Genomic DNA, 16,410 nt, shown 5'->3' with positions numbered 1-16,410 from the left:
AGACTGTTTTTAAAATAATAATAATAATAATAATAATAATAATAATAATAATAATAAGGCCAGGCAGCAGTGGCGCACGCCTTTAATCCCAGACTCAGGAGGCAGAGCCAGGCGGATCTCTGTGAGTTTGAGGCCAGCCTGGGCTACCAAGTGAGTTCCAGGAAAGGCGCAAAGCTACACAGAGAAACCCTGTCTCGAAAAACCAAAAAAAAAAAAAACTTAAAAAAAATGATAACCTAAATATGCACTGTTCTGTAGCTGCCTTTTTGCTCAGTATGTTCCTTTCTTCTTCCTCATATCAGGGCACACAGAACTGCTTTGTTTTGAATGGCTGTACAGTATTCCATTGCATGATTGTTTGGGGGACATTTTAATAATGGACCTACTCCCATTTTCAGGCCCCCTGCCTCACAGATACATACTTAGAATAAACAGATCAAAGATCCAATCTCTCAGAGTTCTCCCAGGCTTCTCAATTATTTAAACATTTTTAGTACATCTAGCTAGTGCTACATTTTAAAGTGCTTGCTCAGTTAATTTCTTTATTATTTTGGGGAGGGCATATGTGCCACAGCACACATGTAGAGATCAGAAGAGAACTTTGTGGGATCCCTTTATGTGGGCTCCACAGACTGAACTCAGGTCACTAGGCTTGTGTGGCAAGAGCCATTACCCACTGAGGCATCTCACCTGATGGTGTGTTTTCATGTTTCATGAAAATATCACACAGTTCTAAATGTGGTGACGATAAGAACATCTGTTAAATATATGGGCATGTACACTTGGGATGATGTCTTCAAGTGGTCCATAGCCCAGGCTGACCTTGGACTAACTATGTGACCAAAGCCTGCTTCAGACTCCCAGCAAACGTCCTGCCTCGGCCACCCAAGTGCTGGGATTGCAAGTGTGTGTCACCATGCTTGACCCATGGGATTTCTTTGAATCACATTGGTGGTAGCTTTTTGCTGGCTGTCTACACTATTGATGGAACACCGAAATGTTTAAACTAATGTGAACCATAATTCCCGGTATAGCAATTATGTAACCCTAAAAATACTAGCGATGCTGTGGGCCAGGATGCGGTTCCCTGGAACTGAGGTACTCTCTGACAACTATTTGTTTCCAGTTCAGGAGCCCAAGCGGAACCTCTCTTTCTTCCAGCTGAGGAAAGTGTGGGGCCAGGTCTGGCACAGCATCCAGACGCTGAAGGAAGACTGTAACCGACTCCAGCAGGGACAGCGAGCGGCCATGTACGGTGCCGGTTTTCCTTCGTGTATTTAAAATTTAAAATGGCTTGTGGGCTTTGGCTTTGGAGAGGTGGCTGAGGCAGGGATCCAGAAGCAACTCTAGGGAGGGACAGGAGGAGACTCTGGTTTGGATGAGAGGGAGTGGTTGGGTGGCCCGGCTGGAGGGCGGCCCTTGGACTTGCTAAGGTCAGGGGTTGGCATATGGGGCAGGAATGCAGAACTTGGGCCTGGCAGCTCAAAGTCTCTGTGGGATCTGGAGCCTGGAGAAGCTTAGTGAGCCTTGGGTGAAGGACGCTGCCCTGGCTGGTGTGCAGGGGACTTGCTGATGGATTCTCCAATTAGGACCAGTGTACTGGGCTGTGTGTAGTATTTTACCTGGTTCCAACATTGGCATAGACCTCTATGTGTTGGTGCGGGCTAGGAAGTTGTCCTTACGATTCTAAGAGGCTGTTTTGGTAAGCGGTGACTGCTAGTGATTACAGCCGGGCCTCTCTTGGCAGGGGGTTTTGTTACTATACAGAAAGTATCCTTAGATGCCAAGTGTGTCCCAAGGTTCTGTTTCTGTTTCTTACTATACCTGCAGGATGAATCTCCTTCGGAACAACAGCTGCCTTTCCAAGATGAAGAACGCCATGGCCTCCATGGCGCAGCAGCTCAAGGCCAAGTTGGATTTCTTTAAAACCAGCATCCAGATCGACCTGGAGAAGTACAAAGAGCAGACTGAGTTTGGGATCAGTGAGTAGTGTGCTCTGCGGGGAGCTGGAAACACTCCCTCCTCCCTTCTGCTGCTTTCATCCTGAAGTTTCTCTGTCCTCTCAGAGTTCAGTTTTTAACTTCTGTTTTGGTTTTATGATTTTTTTTTCATATTTTTCCCCCTTTCATTTTTTTTTTTCCAGCATCAGAAAAACTGCTGCTGGCCTGGAAGGAAATGGAGCAGGCTGTGGAGCTGTGTGGGCGGGTAGGAGACCCATCCTAGGGTTCTGTTTTGTGCTGTGGCTGGAGCTTTGTTCTACAATTTTCCACTTTCTTATCCAATACTGGTTTGAGCTGCTTTGTCAAAACTGAAGGTTTCCTCACCACATCCTTTGACCTCAGCCAGATTTGCTGGAAGGGGACAAGAGTAGTAGCCTCAGGGAGCCCGGCTGGGACCAGACTTGAGAGCTGGGCAGAGTGTGTCCAGATTTAGGAAACAAGCAAATTGTCAGATGCCCTTGGGAAAGCCAAGGCCACCTGCTATTAAAATGGGCTTTGGCCGGGCAGCGGTGGTGCACGCCTTTAATCCCAGCACTCGGGAGGCAGAGCTAAGCGGATCTCTGTGAGTTCGAGGCCAGCTTGGTCTACAAAGCGAGATCCAGGACAGGCACCAAAACTACACAGAGAGACCCTGTCTCAAAAAACCAAAATAAATAAAATAAAAATGGGCTTTGGATGGGAGATCCATATTCCCTCTTCACAAAGGTTTCTGCTTGAATTCGTTGGAACATGAAATCTGTAAAGAAGAAAGGGTTGAGGCAGAAACTCTCAGGAGAGTGTACATTAGATAAACCCCTTTCCACAAGGTCAGAGAGTAAGTGTAACTTGGTGCATCGTGCACAGATCCAAGACCCTACATGCCAAAGCTTTTCCTGTCTTCATTTCCTGTGCCCTGGACAGGGACTTGGCCTGTGTGACTAAGTGCCTGACTTTCTAAGTGAGACCTAATGGGTTAATGCACACTTACAGGTATGTGGAGACGAGGCCAGCAGAATGGCTCAGTGGGTAGGTGCTTGCTGCTGCAGTAAGCCCCCTGACTTGAGTTTGATGTCTAGAACCCACTTTTTAAGCAGCTGGTAATAGCACACATCTGTAATCTCCGTACTGCTACAGCAATCTGACAGGCAGAGACCAGAGAACTGCCTGGAAGCTCACAGGCCAGCTGTTAGCCTGGAGTACACAATGTGTCAGCACCAACAGCAGAATGAGAGAGCCCACTCCTGAAAGTGTCCCCTGACCTGCGCACACAGAGGCACCACGGCACACACATGCCGGCATGCACACAGGCAGAAATAAATCTTAAAAACCTTGTCTGATCCTGAAGAAGTGTGTGTCTTCCTCGCCAACTTGACACTCGGCTACAGCACCTGCTTTCGGGTAGACCCAGTAAGAGAAGACGAAGTGCTGTGCATTGGGCATCTTCTCTGCCAGATGTGCGCTTACTCTCGTTTATAACCCTGCAGTTAAGCCCAATTAGAGGTGGTTTTGTGGAAGGAAGCTGTGGCTTACAGTTAAGTGACTACTGAGGGTCCCACAGCTCGACAGAGGTAGACATGAGATCCAACTTGAGACTGTACACACTTCTCAGCCCACATTCTAGCCAAGCAATTGAAAGTCTCCTGTGGGGTAGGAGGGTCTCCTGTGGGGTAGGAGGGTCCCCCCAGCCGGCCCCAGCACATCGCTCACGTCAGGATGCCCTTTTCACATCAGTTGGCATGAGCGCAGCTTTTCCATCAGGATGACGACGTGAAGCATCTGGTAGAGAAGATGATGGCCCTGCAGACTGATATTGTGGACTTACAGAGGAGCCCGATGGGTCGGAAGCAGGGGGGCACTCTGGATGACCTGTGAGTACCACCAGGGAGGGACTGCACTGTTCCCCAGGACACACTGACCCCCTGTAGAGTTTCTGATGTGTTAGGATGGCCTCAGGAGGTTCCTTCTGTGGGGCATGTATCCTGATGTATCACCTTGGCACGTTCCCTGGGATCAGCCAAGATAAATGGCTGTCACTCTGCACCTTGGCATTCAGGTCTGTCAAATGACAAGGAAAAGTGACCTCACAGTGTGTAAGGAGCCGTTCAAACCACACATTTCAGAAGCAATAACCTTTAAAGGCTGTGGAATACACGCACTCACGCACGCACGCACGCACGCACGCACGCACGCACGCACGCACGCACAGATTTCCCATGGCAGCAGACATCCCCGCTCATCCAGCCCACCCTTGTCTAGGTGTGGCTCCCAGAGCAGGAAGTAGAACAGAGGGAGGAGCCTGCTGAGTCCAGAAGTTTTGCAGAGTGTCCAAGAGAGGTCCAGGCATCCTCACAGACCCACCCTACCTGGAACACCCAGCATGCAGCCCTGTGCTGACCGAAGGGTTCCTTCCAGGCAGGGGGTCAGCTTGTCAAGGGCTCTGTCACCTGGAGTGATCAGTGTCCCCTGAGCTCTTACTAGAATTCTTAGGGTGAGAAATCTGAAAAGAAAGAACTATTTGTTCCCACTCTGTCTTATTTTTTAACCCTTTATTTTCTTCAAGTTTCCAAATACGAATCTCCTCTCTGTCTCTGTCCCGTCCCCGTCCCGTCCTGTCCTGTGTGTTCCCCCCACCCCCTTCTCAAAACAGAGTATCACTATATAGCATTGGCCGACCTGGCACTTGCTAGATGGCCAAGCCTGGCCTCAAGTTCACGGAAACACTGCTACTCCAGCTTCCAGAGTGCACAGGCTAGGTGTGTCAGTGACCCTTGCTCCATCCTCCCAGGGTCGACTGGCCTTCTGACGCTCTTGCCTGTATCAAAGGCAGAGATAGCAGTCTATGTCTAGCTTTGGACCTAACGTTTTTGAGGGCAAGTATTTTCTTAGGTCCAAACACGGCACCTTGAATCGCTCTTGTAGCCAAGCAGAGAAGGAATGTAATCCTTAAGTTCGCTCTTGTTTGGGGCATTTGGGTTTTATGAACAGTACCCAAACTGGCAGGCTTTTTCCCACTGAGAACATGTGACCAGCTGTCTGAAAAGCAGCGGTTCTGCTGGTAAGAATTAGCAGACTAGTTCTTTAAATGTCGTGGATGGGCCTTTTCTCTCTTCCAGAGAGGAGCAAGCGAGGGAGCTTTATAGAAGACTAAGGGAGAAGCCAAGAGGTAGGTGGATGTGGCGCTGGCCCTTTGTCTTGTCCTTGAGACACTGGTCTACCCCGGAGGCCAGGGGGAGAACTATGCCACTCTCCTCCGCAGACCAGAGGACAGACGGTGACAGTCAGGAAATGGTCCGGCTGCTACTTCAGGCGATCCAAAGCTTCGAGAAGAAAGTGCGAGTGATTTACACACAGCTCAGGTAGGCGCTCCCTCTGCTGCCCCAGGACGGGATGCGGAGTCACAGCAAAGCCCAGGGTCAGTCAGATGGGTGCTCCTGCTCTGGTCCGCCTACACAGCAGAAGAAACAATCTACGGTTGCTGATAGGGTCCATGATAGTCGGGAGCAACGCCGTGCCAGCCCAGAGCTCAGGGAGTGTGGCTCATTTATTCTTTACAGTAAAACCGTGGTCTGTAAGCAGAAGGCGCTGGAGCTGCTGCCCAAGGTCGAAGAGGTGGTGAGCCTCATGAACGACGACGAGAAGACCGTAGCCCGGCTGCAGGAGAAGCGGCAGAAGGAGCTCTGGAACCTGCTGAAGATCGCCTGTGTGAGTGCCCCATGCTCCATCCTCCCAGGTCTCCTCCCGTGTGTGCCACTGCCCTCCGAGGAGGCGCCTGCCCCTCAGCCCTGCGAGACAGTGGGCAGGGAGGCTTCCTGAGGGGAAGGTTTATGTGAGAGGTGTTTTTATTTCCCCATGTGGTCGTCATTACCACAAGTAGAGGGGCTTCAAACAGCAGACATCGCTCTCTCAGAGCTTCAGAGGCCGGAAGTTAAGAATCCAGCTGTCGCTGGGCAGTGGTGGCGCCCGCCCTCAATCCCAGCACTCGGGAGGCAGAGGCAGGCGGATCTCTGAGTTTGAGGACAGCCAGGGCTACACAGAGAAACCCTGTCTCAAAAAAACAAAAAAACAAAAACAAAAAAAGGGCAGAGCCACCCACGCCCCATCCCTCCCCACCTCTCTTCACCCCTCCCCATCCCCCGCTTTAGTGACTCAGGCCTTGTGTCTGTGTCCTCAGGTGACATCAGTGTTTCTCATCTGAATGTCTCTTACAAAAACACATTCAAAAACAGGAATGAAGCTCAGCAGAAAGATGATTGCCTCATGCATAAGGCCCCAGATTCAGTCCCTAGCAACACACACACACACACACACACACACACACACACACACACACACGTTGCACACCTATAATCCTAGCACTTGTTGAGACAGGAGGATGGTGAGTTCAGGCCAGCCTAAGCTATGAAGCCTGTCAAGGTGTTAGGGGCCAGATGAAGAGAGGTGTCCCTGAATTTGAAACTCCTGGTGATCTCGGGCCGTAATCATATCTGGAAGGCCACATTTGCAGGTTCCGGGACTCAGAACATGGGCATCTCTTGCTCAGCACTGGTTGGCCCTCACCCTGGTCTGTGCTGCTGTCCGACTGTAGCCCAGACCTCCTTCTGCACACCTTTTCCTTTTTAATGTTCAGTTCGTGTCTAGTCGTCGTACGTAACAATTGGGTTTCATGGAGACATTTGCATACAAAGATCTAATGTGCTGTGACCATGTATTCCTCCTTCGTAGTCCACCAGTCTTCCATTTTCACTCACCCTCTTATTTCCTTCATTCTCTTCTGCTTTATGTCATGCGTAGATATTTTAGACAACTCTGGGCTCCACAAACGAGAGAAAACATGTGATACTTGTCTTTCTAATGACTTAATTTGCTTCATAAGATTGTCTCCAGCCCCATTTTTCTGCAAACATAATTCCATTCTTTGTGGCTGTGATAAATTCCACTGTGTCAATGTACGACGTTTTCTTTGTCCATTTCTGTTGCTGGAAACCTAAGTTGTTTCCGTAACTTAGTTATTGTGACTAGTACTATAAAGCTGTTGTGTAAGTCTCTTTAGTGTGTTCATTGGGAGTCCGTCAGCTAAATGCTGAGGAGTTGCAGTGTACTGGCTCTTATGGTAGGTCTACCATGCTTTCTTTGAGGAACCTCTATACTGATTTCCATAGTAGCCATTGCATATTCCCACCAGCAGAGTATAAATGTTCCCTCTGTACATATCCTTGCCAGCATTTGCTACCTTCTTGTTTTCTTGACGGCTGCCATTGTTAACTAGGATAACTGGAATCTCAAAGTAGTTTTAATGTGATTGTCCTAATAGCTAGTAATGTTGAACATTTCTTCCTGCGTTTATTGGCCATTTGTATTTTCTCTTTTGAGAGAACTGTTTATTTCATTAGCCCATTGGATTGTGGATTTCTTGGTCTTCAGTTTTATATATTCTAGATATTAATTACCTGTCAGATGAGTTGTGTTTCTTTAGCTGTGCTGAAGTTTTCTAGTTTCATGCAATGCCATACACCCAATCCGTGCTGTTATTTCCTGAGCACTTGGAGTTCTTTGAAAAAAAAAAAAATCCTTGCCTGTGCCTGTGAAATATTTTCCTTATACTTGCCTCTAATCATTTCAAACCTTAAGGCTTTTGATCTTTTGGAGTTGCTTTGTGTGTGTGTGTGCAGAAGGAGGTAGGGACCCGTCTTATTTTTATGTACAGACATCTAGTTCTCCCAGTACCGCTTGTGGAAGAGACTGCCTTTCCTCCCTGACTGTTCTTGGCATCTTTGTCATGGAGCAGCTGTCTGGAGCCGGGTGGATTTATGCCAGCGCTCTGTCTGTCCTGTTGGCCGGTGAGTCTGTTTTTGTGCTGGTCCCGTGCTGCTTCTCCTGGGGAACCTGAAATGAAGTGTGTGGTAACTCCAGCATTGCTTATTTTGCTCAGGACTTTTCCTGCTAATTGGGGTTCTTTGTGCCTCTATATGAGTTGGAGATTGGTTTTTCTATTTCTCTTTTTTTTTTATTGTTTTTTCTATTTCTCTTTTTTTTATAAGTGATTTTGGTAATATAGCTATTTTCAAAATTATCTACCAAACTGTGAGCATGCAGGGGTCTTTCCATTTTCCAAGTTTCTTCAATTTATTTAAAAGTTTTCACTGTCTGGGTTAGATTTATTCCAAGATGTGAACTTGCTTGTTCCCTCTCAGTCTGTGTCTGTCTGTCTGTCTCTCTCTCTCTCTCTCTCTCTCACACACACACACACACACATACACACACTTGTGAACATGTATACACTATTGTAACGCAGCTATGGTACTACTAAGGGAGAAAAAGTAAGACAAAGAAAATCTGGCAAAGGGGGGAAGAGCCAGTAATAGAATGTCTTGGTATCTGGGAGCTGCTGGGAGAGGGACCTGTTGTCGAAAAGATACCAAGAGGAAAGAGACGATGCCAAAAGAAAGTCAGTCATTAGTAGCTTCAAGAGCAAAGAGAGAACCTAGCGTGGTGGCACACACCTGTGATCCCAGCACAGGGAAGTCTGGAGCAGGAAGTTCACGGTTAGCTTGGATGACATAGTAAGACCCTGCCTCAGAGGGCAAACCAACCCAAAAGGGGGGAAAAAAGGAGGTGGCTTATTATAGAAGCAAGATACAAAATGATGGGGTGTTTTTGTTTTGTTTTGGTTTTTTTATGTTCATTGGTGTTTTGCCTGCATGTATGTCTGTGTGAGGGTCTCAGGAGCCCTGGAACTGCAGTTACAGACAGTTGTGAGCTGCCATGTGGACACTGAGAATTGAACCCAGGACCTCTGGAAGAGCAGTCAGTGCTCTTAACCACTGAGCCATCTCTCCAGCCCCTTTGTAAAAACTCTTGACTGGAGCATCTCTATAGGACAAGGGAGGAGCCGGTGTACGGGGAGATCCCCAGCGGCAGGAAACAGTTCATGGTCACCTCTGAGAACTGAGGGGAGTCAGAATCAGGAGCACCACTGGCAGATTTTCCTGAGGGTGGGAGCCGGGGGCTATTTCCCCCTGTAAGAAAGGGGGGGAAGGGGGATCTGAGATAATACATGCCGCCTTGCTCTGCCGCCGGCGTTCATTGAGTGTCCAGTGTGAAAGCAGAGGTACGCGGGGAGCTGAGTGTGGCGTCCTCTGTCATCTGGTGAGCGTCGCAGATGAGGACTTGAGAGAGAGCACTCTAGACTGAGTAAAGAAGTGTAGAACCCTGAAGTGTACGGGAGTAGTGGCATGTGAATTCAGGGCAGGAACGCCAGCTCTCTTAGAAGTGAGGGAACAACCAGAAAGGCTCCTGGAGTTATGCGTGGTGAGCACATTCCAGAAGGGTGTGTGCTGTCCAGACAGTAAAAGTGGCTTGGAGCAGTGGCTGTAGTGTTCCATCGAGGGTAAGACTGGACAGGGGTAATACTGCCGTATGGGGGACACCCCCTATTCTTAGAGGGTGGAGAAAACACTGAAGGGGGCGTCTTTCCCTTCCTAATGACGTCACTTCAGGAGAAATCACTCACATGGTAGCTAGTGACAGAATGAGGCACTGTCAAATCTCAGCACGAAGAGACAAAGGCATTTTGGTGAGAAGAGTCGAGGCGTTCCTGTGGGGAGTAGGCTACCCCAGCTGTGGGAGCCGGTCTGTATGGAATGACCTTCCAAGCTTGCATGCCTAGGGTAGAAATGGAAGCAGGTATCTGTGTGTCTCCACCGGTGACGCAGCAGATGGGTGAAGAACAAACAGCACAGAGCTGCTGATGTAAAAGGCGTGTTGAGGGTGGACCTTGGCGGTTAGCCAGAGGGGAGGGGACTGAGCCAGAAAGGAACTCCAACCTGAGGGCTGAGGTTAGGGCCCTACAGCTTCTGGCAAAAGAAGAAGAAGCTGTAGGGCCCTACAGAAGAGGGTCTCAGTGGGAAGAGCAGGGACAGCAAAAAGTGTATGAGGTAACCCAGCCAAGGAGAGCCAGAGGCTCAACTGGAACTCGCTCTGTAGACCAGGCTGACCTCGAACTCCGAGATCCGCCTGCCTCTGCCTCCTGAGTGCTGGGATTAAATGCGTGCACCACCACTGCCCGGCTCCTTCCTCTTCTTTTAGACTTATTTTAAATTGTGTGCATATGTCTGCGTGTGAGTACATGCACAGGAGTGCAGATGTCTGAGAGGCCAGAGGCATTGGGTGCCTGCCCCTGGGACTGGAGTTAGAAGCATTCGTGAGCCACCCCGTGTGGGTGCTGGGAACCAAACTCAGTCCTCTACAAGGGCCCGAATAGCCACCGAGCTATCTCCCCAGCCCACTGACTCCATAATTTTGTTGATTATCTTTTTTAATTGTCATGCAGAGCAAAGTTCGAGGTCCAGTCAGTGGAAGCCCGGATAGCATGAATGTGTCTCGGCTTAGTCACCCGGGCCAGCTAATGTCCCAGCCGTCCAGTGCCTGTGACAGCTTACCTGACTCCGCCAAGAAAAGGTAAGCCATGCTTCACAGTGCCAAGCGTAATGTTCAAGGGCACGCGGGGAGAGGGTGGATGTCCATGCTCGTCACCAATTCCTCCCGCCTGAGGATCTTGGGTGTGCTTCTCTGTCCGTGTTTGCCAGGTCCTGGGGACACAGGCATGGTTTTTAATTCTGTTCCTGATGTCCCTTGTCTCTTGCTAACTACTTTCCCTGTCCAAGAGTTGGATGACAAATTGTTTAGCGAGAATGCTGAAATGGTTAGTCGTGTTGTACATGGCTGCTAATTGTCCTTTAAAACCCACTTCCGGTGTGCCTTCCTCGTCACACCTGAGTCTCTGGCCTTCTCCCTCCCAGGCCCCTCCGTCCAGAGTGACCAAGCTGCCATTCCCACCCAGTCCCTCCCTCATCCTCCAGTCAGCCCTTCTTTTCTTTTCCTTTTTAAAATTTTTATATATATTTCTGTGGGTGGGAGTGTGTGCAAAGGCACACTGCCGCCGAGGTCAGAGGGCAGCTTATGAACGCTGGTTCCCTTCTTCCACCGTGTGGGTCCTGGGGATTGAACTCAAGTCACGAGGCTTGGCCGCAGGTGCCTTTACCTGCTGAACCATCTCACAGACCTTCTTTTCTCCTGGCGGACACTCGAGCCCCTCCCTGGCAAGGCTTTTAGCTTCTCTTTTGCTTCCTGCCTCTTAACTTCCAGCCAAGTCTTCTGTTTACCTGGGGTGACATTCTGACCAGGTTGTTGGATCAGTAACCACAGTGGGTTTCTTCTCCATTCTAGATCAGGTCTCAACTATTTAAAGCGTTTGCGAACGCCTCGGTGTGGTTCTTGGGTTAGCCTGTTGTCTCGTACAGATGGCTTGCTTAGTCTAGTCCAACCTGAAGCAGCAGCAGCAGCAATAACAATAGTTTGTAGGGTCCCACTGAGACCCTCTGAATCGGGGTGGTACCCAGCAGATCTGACGGTTCTGCTGTACACTGGAGCACAAAGACTTGCTCACTGACCAGACAGACCCGCCTTCCTCAGGTGTCCTTAGTTGTGATTTCTCCCTGCAAGGCACACTGCTTCCGGGCCTTCGCACTCACTGTTGTTCATTTCTTCTGCATACTGGGCCCCCTGCGTTACAGGTTCTGAAAGCAGTTCCCGTTGGTAAGTCTTTCAGTATAGGGAGAGGTGGATGATGGCCCACAGTGAGTGTGGGGAGAGATGAACTGACTGGTAATGGATATACGGTTTATTTGGGGGATGATAAAAACCTTTCTGTAAGTAGATATCAATAGTGATGAGTGTGAAGCTCTACAGATACCGAGGCCATAGGGTTGTTACCATGTGAACAGGCAAACTCTATAACAAATTAGATGACAATAAAGCTGTTTTGAAGACTCTCATTGTTGCTCCCAGGGAGTATAGTCTTTGATATTTAATTGTATGTTCCTGTGGAGTCTTAATTAACTCGCCCATCTCTTGTAAGCTTCTGGAGGTCAGACACTGGGTCCTGGACCTCTCAGATCTCCAGAGATGACGTGAGCCTTTAGCCTAGCTAGGAGTCGTATTGATGCACTCCTGCTTCTCTCCCCCACGAAGGTCACATGTGAAGGAGAAGGGAGGTCCGGGACTCCGTCTCTTGGTCCGTTTCCTCCAGTGATCTCCCCAGTGTGCAGAAAGGTTAGCCTCTGCGTACGAGCAGGGGTGGGGTGACTGTCTTATCTTTGTGTCACACGGCTGTGGTTGGAAAAGGACACGGTTTGTTTGGTTTGCCCCTGTGCCACGAAGACTAGAAAACTGAGTCTAGATGTAGTCCCTTCCCAGAACTTTGCACTGTGGAAGCTCGTTATCCATTTCAAAAGCTGAGTTGGGGCTATAGCTCCGTGGAGAGCACTTGACTAGCATGGATTCAAGTCCCAACACTCTTCCCCACCCCAACCCCCGCCCCCGGCCACCCAAAAAAACCTTCAGAACACGGGTGATGGAAACATTTTTAGATTTTGGCACTTTGGAAAGAAATTTAGTTATATGTAAATCAAAAAGAAGTCCTGTGGCTAAGACCGCCCAACAGGTAAGAGCATTGGCTGCTGTTGTGGGGGACCTAAGTTCAGTTCCTAGCACCCACATGGCAATTTACAGCCATCTGTAACCCCAGTCCCAGGGGATCCGATGGCCTCTTTTGGCCTCCATGGGCACTGCATGTACAATGTGCACAAACATTCATTCATGCAGGCAAACGTCTATGCACATAAAATAAAAACAAATCCATTTTAAAAGTCTTTTGCTTTTTTATTATATGAAGATCTGTTTCCTGTTCCATCTTTTCAGCCGTGTTATCTGTCTCTCATGGGATCTAAGCATCTGTAAAGTATTTAACTGGACACAAGGAATCACTGATCAGCAATGTGGCTCATTAAGACCCGAGTCATTCCTACATTGTTTTTAGAACAGTATGAGAGTTCTCTAGCATATTCTAAAGCAGGATGTTAGCTCTGGTAAGATCCTGACAACCTTGTTCTGGTGATCTGATCATTGTCTTCAGTGAGGAGCTGGTGGCTGAAGCCCACGCCCTCTGCACCCGGCTAGAAAATACGCTGCAGGACACCGTGAAGGAGCAAGACCACAGCTTCACGGTAACAACCCTCGGGGACCCCGGCTTGTCCACTCCCTTCCTTTCTGCAGCAAAAGAGGGGAGGAGGAGGAGAAGGGACTTGGTGTCAGCCTTGGCTGGGCAGGGACTCATACATTTTTAAGTCTTTTGTAATTATTTCATGCATCGAAACGCCACGTACCTTCGTTATCCTAACCCTTATGAGACTTAATCCCGATGAGGTGGCAGCAGCGTTCCCAGCAGCCCCTTCCCTGTCTCTGGGACTGTTGCAGACCATCTGTTTGTGATGGGCACTGTACCGGCCTCCCTGACAAAAGAGGAACCTGTCATAACCTCATGGCTCAGGGACTCACGGTTTAGCCACAGGCAGTACTAGGGTCGGGGAAACTGACCTGAAGAAAATCTAGTCACAATTCAGGTACTTTCAGACAAGGTGTCAATGATAGCAGCTGTCCAATGGCCTTTCTGCTACTGCAGTCGTTACTAACTGTGTTCACGTCTAACTTGGGGGGAATCGGAAGAACCTGCTGCCCACCGTCATTTCTAACTGCTCACGGGTCTCGGTGGTGAGCCTTCCTAACTCCTGCTGCTTTCCACCTCACTACGTGCTTGCACTTTGACCAGAGAGAAGGGAAGCCTCCTCCGGTTGGCATGGAAACAGATAGCTGAGATGAGTACCATCTCCCTGCAGTGAGGGTGTAAATGAACTCTCCACTCTGTAGGTAGTACTAAAATGACCTCCACGTCCCATAGGCACAGAGCTCCAGGAACTTCAGCTAGTCCGAAGGGAATCTGCCTCACGTTTGACTATATAACTCACTTGGCTGAAAGGTGCCCTGTAGTACCAGGACTGATGCTGATAAAGTTTAAACATACTTCTAGATTGTGTTGCTTGCCTCCTGAAGAGGAAAGATGGCCAGGCCACTGAATGCTTAATGTGCCTGTTAACTTTCAGACTCTAGACTGGAGCTGGTTACAGATGGAGGATGAAGAAAGGGGTAGCCTGTGACTGAGGTTTCCACGGACTGGCGCCATGGCTCTGGATGTGATGATGGTCTGGTGTCTCCAGCGCCCCTCTCCCAGCGGCTGTGATGTTTGCCCTCGGCAGCCTACTCTGCTGGCCCCGTCTACACACCGGACCTCCTCTACCCCAGAAGCACAGGAAGTGCCAGTTACAGGCATTCACAGCAGCAAAGCTTCCTCGCTGCTTCCTCTCCTGTAAGAAGAAAGCTCTGAGTAGTTTGCCACACGCGGCATATGGCAAATGTCTATCTTGAGTGTTTCCAGACAGCAGCCAACTTGTCCCCTTTGGACCCCTGATGGGAGGGAGACCTGCCCTGCCCATCCTTCCTCGCCTTACAGCTCGGGCTTCATCTGAATCGAGCCTCTCTTGGACTTGTAATCATAAGTTTGATGGTCCCGACTTTCTTCTTTTCACCTCACTGCTGGTAAATATTCTTTCTGCTTCCTGTGCTGGTCGCTGTGGCAAATGACCTTTGACTCAGTTGTGGTGATGCCAAGCTCCCTGCTGTCCTGGCCCTTTAAGCCACAGAGTGAGCCACTTACAGAGCCAGGCAGAACGGAAAGGCAGCTGCCCTCTCCTGACTCCCAAAGATCACCTGGCATCCGTTGTCATGGAGACGAAAGGAAGATGAAGGGCTTCCGCCATCTGCTGCTCTGCGGAAGGGCTCTCTCCCACCCCTCCGTACCTGTCAGGTGTGTGCATGCACAAGTGTGCGTGTGTGTGGGATGGGATGTGGCTGCCTCTTACGTTAGCTAGCAGCATTATTAAAATGGTGTATTTTATAAATAGTTTCTATATTTTTGTAACATTACTCAGAGATATATATATATTCTAGTCTCAAATGTGTATTTCTACAATATACCATCACTAGTTCTTTTGAGTTCAAAATTCAACACCATAGAAAATTTTGTAAAATTAAATAGCGTATATCTAGATTGTGAGCCATTTCAACAAAATGTGTGTGTGTGTGTGTGTGTGTGTGTGTGTGTGTGTGTATGCATGCATGTATGTATAAAAGCAAAACAGTCTCAGGTTATCATAAACAGGTATATTTGGTTAGAGAATAAACAAAGCTGGAACAGAGGAAGTCCAAGGGGCCACCACAGGGACAACATGAAGCACCAATGGTCATGTGTTCAGAAGGGGCTTCACATTTTATTTGCTTCTTAGAGAATCATACTGTCCACTCGTAAACCATCTGAAAACTTATAATAAAGACGCTGGCTTTAGCTAATGTAAACGCATCCGTGAGTAATGTATTTAGACCACAGAGCCCCGCCCCTCATGTGCGCTCAGTGTTCACTAACATCCAGAAGTACCGGAGTCAAAGCATGATTTTAGAAACCCTGGAAAGGGCGCAGTGGGAATAAGACCAGGAAGGATGGGAGGAGAGCAGATTCGGGAGGGAATGAATGTTGGGCTAAGAGCTGTGGTTTAATAAGCAATTAAGAGTCACAGGAAAACTTTATGTAAGAAAATGACTTTAACCCAAAGCAGTGATTTGGAAAGTTTGTCGCCAGACCATCATAATTTATGACAAAGTGAAATTCAAGGGTTACTTCTGTTTCCCCAAAAGACCAATGTCTTAGTTTGTGTTTCTATTGCTGCGATGAAACTCTGACCAAAAAGCAAGTGGGTGAGGAAAGAGATTATCTGGCTTGTACTTCTACCTCACAGTTCATCATCAAAGGAAGTCAGGACAGGAATGTGAAGGCAGGAGCTGATGCAGAGGCCATGGAGGGGTACTGCTTACTGGCTTACTCATCATGGCTTACTCAGCCTGCTTTCTTATAGAACCCAGGACCACCAGCCCAAGGGTAGTACCACCCACAATGGGTTGGGCCTTCCCCCACCAATCACTAATAAAATGTCCTACAGCCGATCTTATGGAGGCATTTTCTCAATTGAGGTTCCCCATGTTCAGTTAACTCTACTTGTGTTGACATAAAACTAGCCAGCACAATAAAATAGATACATTTTATTTTCCTCTGAGAACAGGTAAAATCCTGAAACATTGTGTATAAATAAAGCAGAAGGCAGACTATGCAGGGATCTGAGGACTGACATTGATAGTGAGTTCCCTGGGGGCCTGTTCTAAGCCTGCTAGTGGACTCCTACCAAAAAAAGGCCCTAAGGAAAAAAAAATTCTCTATATAACAAACGACATAGCTAAAACGAATTTATTCTTAATGTGTAAGGCAAGAAATTGAAATCTAGACGTCAACAAGACTGTACTTCCCCTAAAGGTTTGGGGAAAGAGCCTTTGCTGGCCTCTTCCTATTTTTGGTGGCTCCAGATACTCTTCAGCGTGTGATAGTGTCTCTTTTTACTGGATCACTTACTTTTCTCATAGCTCAAGGTACATT

At 48.5% G+C, this 16,410-nt stretch overlaps 1 protein-coding gene across 2 annotated transcripts in view; it reads left to right on the top strand.

Moving 5' to 3' along the window:
- The window catches only part of Ikbkb (inhibitor of nuclear factor kappa B kinase subunit beta), a 55,461-nt gene extending 40,177 nt beyond the window's left edge, over nt 1–15,284 (top strand). For both annotated transcript variants that reach the window (XM_028887792.2, XM_028887793.2), the window contains 10 exons: nt 1,127–1,250; nt 1,831–1,982; nt 2,144–2,205; nt 3,738–3,847; nt 5,093–5,142; nt 5,236–5,335; nt 5,534–5,681; nt 10,309–10,436; nt 12,952–13,042; nt 13,976–15,284. In XM_028887792.2, the coding sequence (XP_028743625.1) occupies nt 1,127–1,250; nt 1,831–1,982; nt 2,144–2,205; nt 3,738–3,847; nt 5,093–5,142; nt 5,236–5,335; nt 5,534–5,681; nt 10,309–10,436; nt 12,952–13,042; nt 13,976–14,029 (1,019 nt within the window). In that variant the 3' untranslated portion in view covers nt 14,030–15,284. The remainder of the gene's footprint in view (nt 1–1,126; nt 1,251–1,830; nt 1,983–2,143; nt 2,206–3,737; nt 3,848–5,092; nt 5,143–5,235; nt 5,336–5,533; nt 5,682–10,308; nt 10,437–12,951; nt 13,043–13,975) is intronic.
- Nucleotides 15,285–16,410: the final 1,126 nt, after the last annotated feature.

Source organism: Peromyscus leucopus, chromosome 17 (genome assembly GCF_004664715.2).
Source record: "Peromyscus leucopus breed LL Stock chromosome 17, UCI_PerLeu_2.1, whole genome shotgun sequence".
NCBI classification, from domain to species: Eukaryota; Metazoa; Chordata; class Mammalia; order Rodentia; family Cricetidae; genus Peromyscus; species Peromyscus leucopus.
Note: the sequence above shows the minus strand (reverse complement) of the source record. Positions and strands in the feature narration are given on the sequence as shown.